Source organism: Brassica rapa, chromosome A02, assembly GCF_000309985.2.
Source record: "Brassica rapa cultivar Chiifu-401-42 chromosome A02, CAAS_Brap_v3.01, whole genome shotgun sequence".
Classification (NCBI taxonomy): Eukaryota; Viridiplantae; Streptophyta; class Magnoliopsida; order Brassicales; family Brassicaceae; genus Brassica; species Brassica rapa.
Window position 1 is genome coordinate 29,466,803 of NC_024796.2, and position 13,074 is coordinate 29,479,876.

General features: G+C 34.1%; 3 protein-coding genes and 1 non-coding gene across 5 annotated transcripts; 2 read left to right on the forward strand and 2 right to left on the reverse strand.

Moving 5' to 3' along the window:
• Positions 1–1,351: 1,351 nt before the first annotated feature.
• On the reverse strand, positions 1,352–4,440 carry LOC103855082. 2 transcript variants are annotated; one of them, XM_018656669.2, is made up of 11 exons: positions 4,043–4,440; positions 3,828–3,941; positions 3,206–3,479; positions 3,052–3,142; positions 2,840–2,964; positions 2,681–2,762; positions 2,465–2,582; positions 2,231–2,388; positions 2,038–2,152; positions 1,779–1,964; positions 1,352–1,714 (listed from the first exon to the last, which is right to left on the reverse strand). In XM_018656669.2, exons 2-11 carry the CDS (start codon positions 3,858–3,860, stop codon positions 1,589–1,591), a joined length of 1,308 nt encoding a protein of 435 aa, XP_018512185.1. In that variant the 5' UTR covers positions 3,861–3,941; positions 4,043–4,440; the 3' UTR covers positions 1,352–1,588. The 2 variants fall into 2 exon arrangements, with proteins under 2 accessions (XP_018512185.1, XP_033140413.1); XM_033284522.1 differs by having other exon boundaries at positions 2,038–2,388.
• Positions 4,441–6,524: 2,084 nt separating this feature from the next.
• Positions 6,525–7,670, forward strand: LOC103854885 (40S ribosomal protein S11-3). The gene is made up of 5 exons (XM_009131853.3): positions 6,525–6,714; positions 6,791–6,831; positions 6,912–7,012; positions 7,091–7,235; positions 7,299–7,670. The coding sequence occupies exons 1-5, from the start codon at positions 6,703–6,705 to the stop codon at positions 7,477–7,479; spliced, it is 480 nt and encodes a 159-aa protein (XP_009130101.1). The 5' UTR covers positions 6,525–6,702; the 3' UTR covers positions 7,480–7,670.
• Positions 7,671–7,982: 312 nt separating this feature from the next.
• Positions 7,983–8,054, reverse strand: TRNAQ-UUG. The gene has a single exon. It is a non-coding gene; the product is annotated as a tRNA-Gln (tRNA).
• Positions 8,055–10,841: 2,787 nt separating this feature from the next.
• LOC103854886 (transcription factor SRM1-like) lies at positions 10,842–12,208 on the forward strand. Its single transcript, XM_033285330.1, has 2 exons — positions 10,842–11,206; positions 11,620–12,208. Exons 1-2 carry the CDS (start codon positions 10,842–10,844, stop codon positions 12,206–12,208), a joined length of 954 nt encoding a protein of 317 aa, XP_033141221.1.
• Positions 12,209–13,074: the final 866 nt, after the last annotated feature.

Consider the following 13,074-nt stretch of genomic DNA (forward strand, 5'->3'; position numbering starts at 1 on the left):
ATTGGGTTGTTCAGTGGAAGCTAAGAGGGGGAAAAACGTGAAGTTTGTGTTACTACAGTCGGAATTAGATCTCAGATGATATGGGTGTATGAAGATAATTCTTACAAAACAAAATAAACGTCTAACCTCTCGTCGATGTCTGACTTCTCTTAGATGATCGAATGACAGCCCTCGTATGTCGAGCTAAACGTGAACCGTTATCTACATGGAAATATCACAGTGAAGTTTTATATTAATTCGAGACTTCTGATGCAAAAGGCCGTGTGGTGACTTCAGTATATCAGAAAAATCTTAACAGTTGATATTTAGGAAACTCGTTGACTGTTATGGATTTGTAGCTGATTCAAACCTGTAATCGAGGTAGAAGGAACGTTAGTTCCGTCTAAGGACTTCGTAGTTGAATTCTTGACCATAATTTTAAAGCGAAGGAACCTTTCAAGATGGTTTTTCTATTTTGGTTTGTGAATCATAAGGTTTCATGAGACGACTGGATTATCTAGCGTCTCTGATGATCTAGCGCCCCGCAAATAGAGCCTTCCATGAGGAGTTAAGTGGCAGTTACAATGTCGATGGTGAGCATTTGAACAGTTGCACCATGAATTGTGTTTGTAGTGATGTATGTTTAAACTTTTTGTTATTAACCCAAAACTTTATTATTATCTATTGTATTTAATGCTTTCCGTATGAATATTTATTTTTTAAAAGATTTATGTGTTTCTCGTCGCAATGTTTAGCTTATTATTTTACACATTACACATGCTACTGCATACCTAAGAACAATAAATCAAATCAGTTGTTACCAATTTTCTTTTAAAAAATCCAGGCCCCATTCATATGTTTCATGGGAATTATAGCCGAACCGGTGAGAGGTTACTTAAATTAAACCGTTGCTTCGTGCCATTTTTTCCAAATATGTGTATATTTCGGTTCAGTGCTCAGCCAATAATATATTGACGTCGACATTTCTGCAAAACAATTCGACTGTAATTTCAAATGCTTAATTGTTCACAAAATTAAATAAACAGTAAATATTATACAGCAGTGTCTGGACTATATGAACAGCAACACGAAGAGAACATCGCAAAAACTATTATCATTAATTAATTAATTTTACGAACATGCTACCTACCATGAAAGTAATAAGAAGGTGACAAATGTACTAAATTCAAGTCTAAACGAATAAGCAAATATAAATACTATATTCTGGGTGGAATATATGTAAATTTGTTTGGTTTATCTCTAAGGGAATCTAAAATAAACAAAAATAAACAAAAATAATTTATGCAAAATAATATATACTAAATTAAAGTGCAACTGAATCAGCAAATAAAAATTTTACGTTGTCGGTCGATGCTATGTAAATGTGCTTTGTTTATTTCCAAGGAAATTCAAAGAAACACAAACATTTTTTTGGAACTACAATAACATAAAGTAGAAGTAAATATGAAATGCATACTTGTTTATAAAAAAACAACTCAAATGTCAACAATGATAAAAACACCAAAATAGAAATTTCAAATCCATACTTGTTCATATAAAAAAAAAAAACGACTTTATTATTATTGAGAAGAAAACTATGCGTTTCCACTTATGCCTTCCGTGCCTTCTTCGACTTAGCAGATGCTTTTCCAGACTTGCTACATCCACCACCGTCCATCTTACGACTAACCAAACCAGCATCCTTGTTGTCATCTCCATTGTCATCGTCGCCACCCTATCGTATGAAAACGTTAAATGTAGACAAAACATGAGGGCTAGGTAAAATATAAGCGGCTTACATCATTAACGAAGTCAGGCTGTGGCTCACGGTCACCCTCGCCGAGGATGCGTGAAATGGTGAAGCTCTGATGATTTGCAGTGAAATTGTATGGGCCCACCTTCACCTGAAACGTGTATGTCTTTCCCTCCATGTCAAGAACAAACGGAGGGGTATCAGTTTCTTCGGGGTTGACCCCATCACCAGCCTGCATGGACAATGACACGATTGATTGAGTGGATACTCAGCTCACAAATAAAGCACAGAATTGACGAACGTACCAAGAGGTTGGCAGCTTCATGGGCCCTCATGTTATGGAGCTTCGCCATAACTCCATCAAATGCAACAAACAAACCCTCACCAGTCTTGTCTGCAATTGACATCTCCACACGGTACCTATCACATAGGATAAATGTATCAAATAACACAGCAAGTTTAGCGTAAACTGATAAGCTGCTCAGATTCAGTACAGACCGAAGGACACCAACTGCATTCGTGTTGTTGCAAAACAGACATGTAAGAGATGAGACAGACCGGTGGAGTTTCTTGAAACATTTTGAACAGGAAACATAGCACCACCCCTTGTCCACTTTGATTTCGGTAACTTTTCCGGTGCAAATGAAATCAATGTCCTGCATCTCTATAAAGTTAGAGTGCCGCCACCATAATTCACATTCGATATGGATCATCACAATGATGCTAACAAACCTGGGACGCAGCAGAAAGGACAAAATCATTGAGCTCAGTTATGCTCAGCTTCTCGACCTTCGCATAACTCTTTAGCAGCGGAGCTACTGGCGGGACCCCAGTGTCTTGCTCAACCAACCTGTGATGAAGACAACAATGTTGTCAGGCACAACAATATACGATCGAAAATATCCTAATCCGGTCATGTTTAAAATTAGATGTCTCGGAAAATGATACCTGTAAAACAATCTCTCCCCTGCATCTGTTTCCTTGTCGAAATAGATGTGTGTACCGGATGTTGCGTTCAAAAACAGACGACCTGCATCGTAAGTAGAATATGTATGAGTTCGACATCATTACAGAGGCAGCCATATTTGTGCCATAGTGGCTGCATACCTCCCACTATTTTCGGATTCACACTGGTTGCAACGAAAACCCTTGGATCCACTCTCATCTGCTCGAGCTGGTTATGAATCTTGACAGCCTGAGCGTCAAAGAGGCTCATAGTCACAGATGTGTCACTGCATCATGAGAGGAAGAATAGTAAGAAGAATGTAGACAGGACGTCGAAATCAATTCTGAATTTAACAAAGTTCATAAATACTTACTTGTCCATCTTGATGGTCGTCATAACACGATTCTTGTCCTGAGGGGGGTCAGTGACCGTACTCTTGACAGCAGTTATCTCTCCAATAAGATCTGTGACAAAGAATATCAGAAACCCAAATATGTAGTCAGAGGAGATGATAAGAAGAGCATTACCTGGAAGCTGGTTGTTGGAGTTAGCAAGACCAAGCATCTCACTGTAGTTACGAAACCGGAATGATTCAAGAGGTATCGGAACAGCCGGTTCAGTGATCTTCTCGAAAGTGGTGGAGTCGCTAAACCGGATTTGTAGAGAAGAGTCCGAGAGGCGGTAATTCTGGTTACACCTTGTTACTTCAAAACCGGTCAGGGAGTAAACCGAACCCGCTTCAAGATTAGTCTGGTGCACTGCGAGACGGTTAACGTTGACAGTAGCCGGCATCATGGTCGACTGAAAATTAAACAAACACAAATACAATTAACAAAAAAAAAAAAAAAAAAAAACGGATAGATAAAACGAAAGTGCCACAGAATTGATTAAATATATAATTATCTATCAATCTATTAATTCTGACGTGAGGAAATCTAACAAATGACATAACCATCTAACAAATCTGATTTAAACAAAGCTAACAAATCTAATAACATTCTGGTTTAGCAAATACGTACACAGATTTGGACTGATAATCAGCAAGAACAAAAAAATGATCGTTGTGGATCTAATGTGGATTCAAGACGGCGGTTGCATGAACAACATTCAATCGGGTAAAATAAAAAAACCGCGGATGTAAAACAAAACCTTAGAGTCAAGCAAGAGCATGTCGACGCCCATGAGCTCGCCACCTCGGCGGACGTTTCTGGCCTCCCAGAAGCGGAGCAAGCGCACTTCAACGGTGGAAGAGGAGCGACCGGCCTGGAGATCGGAGAGGAAAACCAAAACGTTAGCCATAGCACTGTATTTTTCTGATTAGATCTAGAACGAAAGAGATGTAGTTTATGAGCAGAACCAAGTACCTTCTTATAGTCGTCTCAAATGCCTTGCACATCGCATTGAATCCAGATCGTGGATGATAGATTAATTGGGGGGTGATTAAAGATGATTGATTGATCGGTTTCAGAGATCTAGCGACGAAGGAGACCGAAGGTCAGATGCGCAAGTTGAATCGCCTTGCGAGCTATAGACGCGAGAAGGCCTCAGCATAACTTAATCCGAGAACGTTGCGTTTAGTGACAGTCTAACACACGTGATGGGCTGAATGTTTTAAAGCCCAACAAAACAATTGAAATAGAGTGAACGACTTAAACGGCGCGCTGCGTTTTACAGATCGGACACGTGTCGCAACATCCTCTCTCTATTTGTTGCGCTGGCGCAAGGAGAAGGGAGTCCCTCTCTACTTTATGTTATTAGATTCCTACGTCTTAAACTCAAACTAATTTTAGAATAACTGTTAGGGTGGTGCACCTCATAATAGGAGATAGTTTCTCAATAGAAACATTTTATTAAATTTTCTAGAAACTAAATTAACAAGGGTCTCTTGTGCAATAGTTCAATTTATATAAAAAAAAAATAGTTAGAAGACTTTGCACAAAGAAAACACATTCGCGATCACACAGAAATCGATATATTATATAGGGTTTTCAAAATAACGAAGACTTTTCTTCATTATAATACTGTATGGCTTGCCCGCGGGCCTGGCCCATAGACCCAATGCGGGGCGGGATTGGATACAGATTTTACGGCCCGTTTGTTAGCGGGCCTCGCGGGTTATGCCCGCAATGGTATTGAGCCGAAGCGGGATGCGTGACAATTGGGTGGCCCGCTTGAATTTTCTCATTTCGTCTCTTTGGTAACACCAACAAGAGCTTAGAGTAAACCAGAGATGATGATGGCGATTCTCATTTCCTCCAACCGGTAACCTAAACTCATTTACTTCAGTTGTGCCTCTTCCAGTTCGCTTTCAATCAATGAATCATATTTTCTCTTCAAGCTTTGCAATGTTGACCAGAACTCGTTCACTTTCTTTGTTACTCATCGTAGGGAAAAAAGGATTTTTTTTCTGAAGTGAGTGTGAGTGGAGACAAGAAATTCTACACAAAACTTGTTTTTTATTGTTGCTTTTCTAGAAACTTAATCATCGTTCTCGAATGTGAGTTGTCTAAACTTTCCTTTTATTTATTGTCTTTGCTTGGTGGACCATTATAAATGTCAACGGGTTGAAAACTTGAAATGTGGTAGCGATTTGGATGTTTGAGAGATGTATAGTTAATATTAAGATGGACATCCAACTCGCTAGTGTGATAGAATATATGGAATCTTATATGGAATGCAGTTATTCAAGTGTAGTTTAAGTGTCTTCTTAATCTTTTGGAAGAGTTGATAAAGTTCTAATAGACTGTGAATGTAATGCTTCTACATCGTTATCTCGGAAGATTTGAAATGTTGAGCGTCTTTTACAGTGTATGATTGAGTCTAGCCTTAGGCAGTTATAGTTTGCTATGAGGGTCTTTCTTCTTTGTTTCTTTGACATTAGCTACGTGATATAAAGCTTTTGTCTTGCTTTGGGACTTGATGTTAGCAGAAGCTTTTACTATTAGTTACAAAAGCTTGTGGTTCCTATTGAATTTACTTAGTGATGCCAAAACTAATCTTTTTTTTTAACTTGTATATATATATATCAACAGGATTGTAGTAGGACAAGTTACTGTTTCTGGAGAACACCAATGGATACAATGTCTTATGCTACAAACGAAAGTCGAGACAATATTTGCAACTTAATGGATTTGATCAACCTGATAACTTATTGCTGTCTCGTTCTTCTTCCAGGTTCACAGGATTGGTCAAGCTTTGAAGATATGGGCCCGTGGGCCGACCCGCATACCCGTTGCTATAGTGCGGGTCGGGATTGGTCATAGGGTTCATGGTCCGCATCCCGCAGCGGTACGACCCGCAAAGACCCAACTGAAAATAGTACCACAGCGGGATGGGACAAATGGGTTGCGGGTAAGCCCAATTGCCATCTCTAATAATACACATTGACTTGTTTGAGTGGTAAGTCGATCTCCCTTGGTATACTTAGTTTAAAAAATATATATAACTAAGATCTTCACCACAAAAAATAATAATACAAAAATAACTAAAACCATACATTTTACTCAATTAAAAAAACTTTATTAAATTCTCAAAAACTCAGTTAAACACATATCCCTTGTGTTATAAAGTTAAACTAAAATAATTAAAATATTATTGTTAGCAAATTTATATCTCTCATAATCATTTATGGGCTCTAATAAAGAAGTTGACATACATTTTGTAACAATATAAAACCGACTGTTAACTCAACTATAAAAAATTATTAAATTCTCAAGAAACTCCATTAACATATGTCTCTTGTGTTACAAAAAATAAAATAAGATAATTAAAATATTATTGTTAGCAAATTTATATATCTCCCAATCATTTATGGGATCTAATAAAGAACTAGACAGAATTTTTTTGTAATTATAAGACTATGACGGCCCGTAAATAAAAGGCCCAAGCCCAGCAGGTAAAGAGTGATCTTCGAAACTAGGGTTTTGTCTGAAGCTTCATTGCCTCGAGTTTATCAGTCGCTCTCTTTACCTCTTTGCATCCTTTTCTGCATCTTTTCTTCAGCGGAGAACAGCAACCAGTAGCCATGGCTGAACAGGTTCGATCTCTTCGTTATATATCTCTTTATTAATACATTTCTTAAGAATATTCTAATTCTCTTCTCTCATTTGCAGACTGAGAAAGCTTTCCTCAAGCAACCCAAAGTCTTCCTAAGGTAAAAAGAAAAAAGAATGAATCTTTATCGTTGTGCTTTAAGAGCTTGTCCTTAAGATGATTATTATGTGACTATTTCAGCTCGAAGAAATCTGGGAAAGGAAAGAGACCTGGTAAAGGTGGAAACCGTTTCTGGAAGAACATTGGTTTGGGTTTCAAGACTCCTCGTGACGCCATTGATGGTAGCTTCTAAGTTCTAATTATCCTTAAAGGAGAAAACTTTAGCATTCTTTCTCAGACATGTGTTGTCTGTGGAACAGGAACTTACATTGACAGGAAATGCCCATTCACTGGAACTGTTTCAGTAAGAGGACGTATCTTAGCTGGTACTTGCCACAGTGCCAAGATGCAGAGAACCATCATCGTTCGCAGGAACTATCTCCATTTCGTCAAGAAGTATCAAAGGTACTAACTAACCTCTCTTCTTTATGTTTAGTATTAATGTTTTAATAATCTTATTTTGATCAGATATGAGAAGAGACATTCCAACATCCCTGCCCATGTCTCACCTTGCTTCCGTGTCAAGGAAGGTGATCATGTCATCATTGGCCAATGCAGGCCGTTGTCAAAGACGGTGAGGTTCAATGTGCTGAAGGTGATCCCAGCAGGTGCATCTGCATTTGCAAAGAAGGCATTCACTGGAATGTAAGAGTTTTTTTGAAGCTATGGAGGGTTTTCTTTGTTTGGTTTTGATTTTTGGAATGTGTTGTTTGGTGTACTGGTTCTAAATGTTTTGTCTTTGGTTTGGTACTTATCTCTATAAGAGTCCATTGCTTAGCTTAATCTTAAACAAGGACAGATATTCAATGATTTATCCTAATTGTTTATGAGTTTTGTATCTAAGTGATACATGTTGATCAAATGAAAAACAAGTTGGAGGATTTAAAGAACATAGAACATCATAACACAATCATATGAGTCATATCCGTAAGAGAGACATTCCAAATGTCAGAAAAAAAACTAAGTTCGAATGTAATAGTTTTTGGTTTAGAATAAATAGTATGGTGGCAAATAAGTACGAACTAGTTCACTAGCGCAACCATGATGAACCCAAGCACCGACTAATCGACCCAACAAATAATATGTGGGCCAGAATAATTATAGGCACAAAGCTGATGGGTGTTGAGATCTTTAGACAAAAAGTAAAAAGAGAGGTCCTACCGGGAGTCGAACCCAGGTCGCTGGATTCAAAGTCCAGAGTGCTAACCACTACACCATAGAACCAGATGTTGTGCTGTTTAAAAGATTACGTTCTATATTCAAAATAATAAGCTTTTTTTAATTGTGAAACTCATTGCATCTTCTTATATATACATCTATCTATAATATTAAAAGAGAAACATTCTGAAAAATCTACTTACAAAAGTTTGTTGCACCATTTTATTAGACTTAACTATTTTTTTGGTCTTACTTTATATTTTTCTAACTATACAACATTGTTATTAATCTATACTATTCAAAATTTCACTTAAGATTTTGTCTTTGATTTGCTTTGCCACTTTTATTTTTATGCCTAACAACATTTATTATCTTCAACTGTTTTACTATAAATTTGTCAAGTCATAAATATTTTAACAATATTTTCAAATCTCTGAACATATCAACAATTTTAATATGATTAATTAATTTTTGATAGACTTTCTTTAACCCTTTTTTACATCACGTATATATTCTTACTTGTTGAATGTCGTGGAATGGTCAACACTTCAAATTTATCTTATATTCTATCAGTTAAAAATAATAATTACTAGACGTTAACTCGTGCACATGCACAGAGTGAGTTTTTCAGGATGCACCGAAGCTATGAATTAAGGAACAACTTTACACCAATTCTAAATTATTTCAATTTTGTCTATTCTATCTAAAATAGTTTTATATATATCAAGTTACAAAAATATATATTTAGATATTGATTTCCTTAGATAAAAACTTTAATTATTTACATTTTATCAGTTTGCATATTTTCCATATTATAAGTTACAATGAAATATGGAAGATATAATGAAATGTGCAAACTGATATAATGTAAATAATCAAAGTTTCTACGACAAAATATGGAAGATAAGAGGTTGCGGAAATGGAGCAAGAGGGAGTGTGGCATTGACAAATGATAACAAAATAATTTTTGTGAGAGATACACGAGCTTTTTTTACAGTAAATATAGAAATGTTACACAATATATATGGGATTAAATTTATAAATCAAAGTGATATATTCGAACTACAAAACTTCAAAAAGAAGTATACATACAAGTTAATAGTGATATTCTTTTATTTTGAAAGGTTTAGGTTTATATCCAAATTAGACTAAATATGAGAGTTGATACCAAATACAAAATAATAAACATGTTCTTGATATTATGAAAGCACATATTTACTCTTTGTTTAAGCTTTAGTTTTATCCATTTTAAATATTTATGTTCAAAATTTTAATACTAAATTAAATATATTATTCTTTTGTTTAAATTATTAATTCATATCAGTCGAAATATGATACTAAAATAACAGTTAGAAATATGAAGATTCCTGCGGCGTAGCGCGGGTTATTATCTAGTTTACCTAATATACACAAAATATTCCAAGTACTTTGAGTATCCGATCAGGTCTTGGGTAGGATGGACCCAAACCAAGACCTGCTAGTCAAAAAAATATCCAATAGGTACTTTGCCTTGGACCGAGACCCAAACCAAATATATATTTTCAAGTCGGTTTTAGTTATACAAAATCTCAAATAAATTAACTCATAAATTATATAATTGTTAAAAAAAAATTGTTGCTTCGAAATAATACAGACTTTGTAACATAATAATGTACAATCTCGAAATTCTAAATTATATCAATTTTATTTATAATCCAAGAGAATTCGCGCTTTTGAAGTGCGGTCAAAATCAAATTTTTATTAATTAAGAAACATAATATATCATACTATATATGTAGTAAAATGCATTGGGTACTTGGAATCCTATGGATGAAGACAACAAATTTAAGTATAATTTAGATTTTGCCTCGTGATGACGTCAAAGATTCGGACTTGTATGCAATTGTTGCTGTCAGTGAACATACTATAGAAACTCTATAAATTAATATTTGATAAATTAATTAACAAGCTAAATTAATACATTTATTTGGTTCCAAGTTCGGCCGGTTCAAAATAATTTTTAGAAAATTGTATGTAAATATATAGTCCCACTACAATTTATATAAATATAATTTATATAAGTACAAATAAAATATTGTATTATGTGTTTTATATATTCACAAAAAATATTCACAATGAAGTTTATCTGTATTTTTTCTTAACACTTCAATATATTTTGATAATATTTAATGAATGTATATGTAAAACTATATTTAAATTCTATGAAACATATTTTGTATACACCAAATAATATAACAAGCATATATAAAAGTTGAATTTATAAAATTTAATGAATATATATACAAATAAACTATTTTCTTGTTTTATAGAAAAGTCATATTCTAAAATACAGAAATCTAAAAAAATGAAACTTTTTATAAATTAATAACTCTATAAATGAATAAATTTCATATTCCCGATATTATTAATTTATAGAGTTTTTACTGCAATAAGATTTAAAGGCTCTAAGCCTTTTTTCTTCATTACTTTTTTATAAATGAAAATATAGATTTGTTTCCAGTATTGTTTACCAGCTGTGATATGATACAATGTATTACCATTATGTACCATATATGATTAGGACTACAAAATATTATGGTTAGGACTAGAAAATAAAAAAAATTAGGAAAAAGCAAAAAAAAAAGTATGTGTTTGTCTATAAAAGTTATAGCTACCTAAGTATAGGTATTTATCATTAACATTGCTTTCTTTCAAATGATATATATATGTTATGATTCTTCTCCATGTAGGTTCAGTAGCTCTTGAAATATCTCAGTTTTGAGGTTTTATCAATGCTAGTTTTGGAGGTTATAGTGTCATTCTCAAGTGTTGGTCTAACATTTTCTTGAAGGTTGTAATAGATTTACTTAGAGAATGATCATATCAGAGAAAACTGGTGGTGGGTTATCATGGAGTAGGGATGATAATATTGCTTTTGAGAGAGCTCTTGTGGTTTATACCGACAAGACAGATAATCGTTGGGAAAAGATTGCTGACTCTGTTCCAGAGAAAACTCTAGCACAAGTTATAGAACATTACAATAGTTTACTTCATGATATTACGATGATTGAATCTGGAATTGTACCTCTTCCTGATTATAATGATGTCCCGATAGAAACAAATGTTCGAGAAAGAAGCATTGGGGAACGTAGTATCAATCGCAAATGTGAGTATAAGCAAGAAGATGAACCAAAACCAAAGCGACGTAAGGCGGTTCCTTGGACACCGCTTGAACACAGGTTAGTTACTAGTACGATTACTTCTACATCACGATTTTATACAATAATTTTAGGTGTATAAAAAAAATTATCATAAATTATATGAAAAATAAGAGCTGTTTTTTTTTATTTGAGTGTAAAATATTATGAATTTTCTTACACTGAGACACCGACACTTTGCATAATATATAGCTAGGCCCTGTTTGCGGGGTAAACAACATAAGCAGCTGCTTAGGATCCATGGAATGTGTTTAAAAATTTACACTACAAATTTTCATTATTTTTATATTTTCTATATTGGCTTAGGGCCTTAAGCAAATTTTAAAATATATGGACCGGCGCTGGATATAGCTTAGGTTTTTATATAGTTATGATTTTATAGTTGATATTTTTATAAAATGTTGAATATTATGGTTTTTGTTTTTTTGGAACAGTCAATTTCTTCTTGGTCTAAAAAAATATGGGAAAGGTGATTGGCGTAGCATTTCACGTCACGTAGTATTGACAAGAACACCAACTCAAGTTGCAAGTCACGCACAAAAATACTTCGCACGTCATAGAGCTACGAACAGAAGCAGACAGAGACATAACATTCACGACGTCAACGTTTCGGAAAGCAGTAACATCTCAGCAATGAAAGCACCAATCACATGCCAAGACGCTAAAGCCGCTTCGCAACCATCGGTAGACCATCAAGCATATGAGACACCAGCCATATGGAACACAGAAGCCACTTCACCAACATCACTAGACCATCATGTATTTGGGACACCTACCATATGGAACATGCAAGCCGCTTCGCATCCATCAGTGAATGTTCCTGTCTATGGCGCACCCACTATCGGCCAATCAATGGTTGGACCATATGTCTTACCTTATGGAACTGACATGAATCTCTTTGCGCCACCTTACATGGCTTACAGGGCTCAACACCATTCGACACCTTACTCCCCAGTTCCTAGTGCACCGTTCAACACATGGACAGTTCCAGACAACATGACAAATATACCTACTTCTCGTTAGGTGAGGTTGTATTTTATGTTTGTTTCAGAGCGTGTGATATGTATAAAAAAACTTAACATTCAATTTGGCTTGTCGCTAACGTCAAATTGCTTTGTTTTATGTTTTATGTTTTAAATTTTTAATTGTTTTTTTTTCTATGAAAAATGTGTCATTTGGGGATTATATATATATATATATATACTATTATTTGTGAAGTGGTTTTTACGTTAAAAGTTAGACTGATTAATATCGTTTATACCCTTAATATATAATTAATTCCATTTATTATATTATCAATTATTTATCTTTTTATTTTTATTAATTTTGGATAATAAAATAATAAATAATTTTTTTTGATAACGCTAATATAGATTTCAATTTCTTTTTATTCAAGTAATATTCATAAACAAATTATCTTTCATATTTTTGGATGATTATTATTATATAAAAACGAAATATATACAATATTATATACATGTATTTTTCATCCGATCTTGTTAAATTGAAAAATATATATTATATATTTGTGTACATATAATACTAAAATTAACATCACTATGTTTAATGTTCTACTGTCCAAAACAGTATAATAAAATGTCACATAATTCTTTTTAAAATTGTCAAACTTAAACAAACCGAACACATCATAATTTTTCTTTCGATGTGTTCTATAAGTGTTGGTTCACATCTATACTATTATTTGCTTTGATTAAAGAATCTTGACTCATTATATGGATAAAGCTCAAGCAATGTGTAAACAATGTTAAAAATTTAGATAAAATTATGAGTGATATATTCAGTTGTGTTAAATCTTTAGTTGTAAAGTTATGTCTTTTATTAAAAATTTAATAAATTTAATATGTCATAATTGAAGTAATATAGTTGAA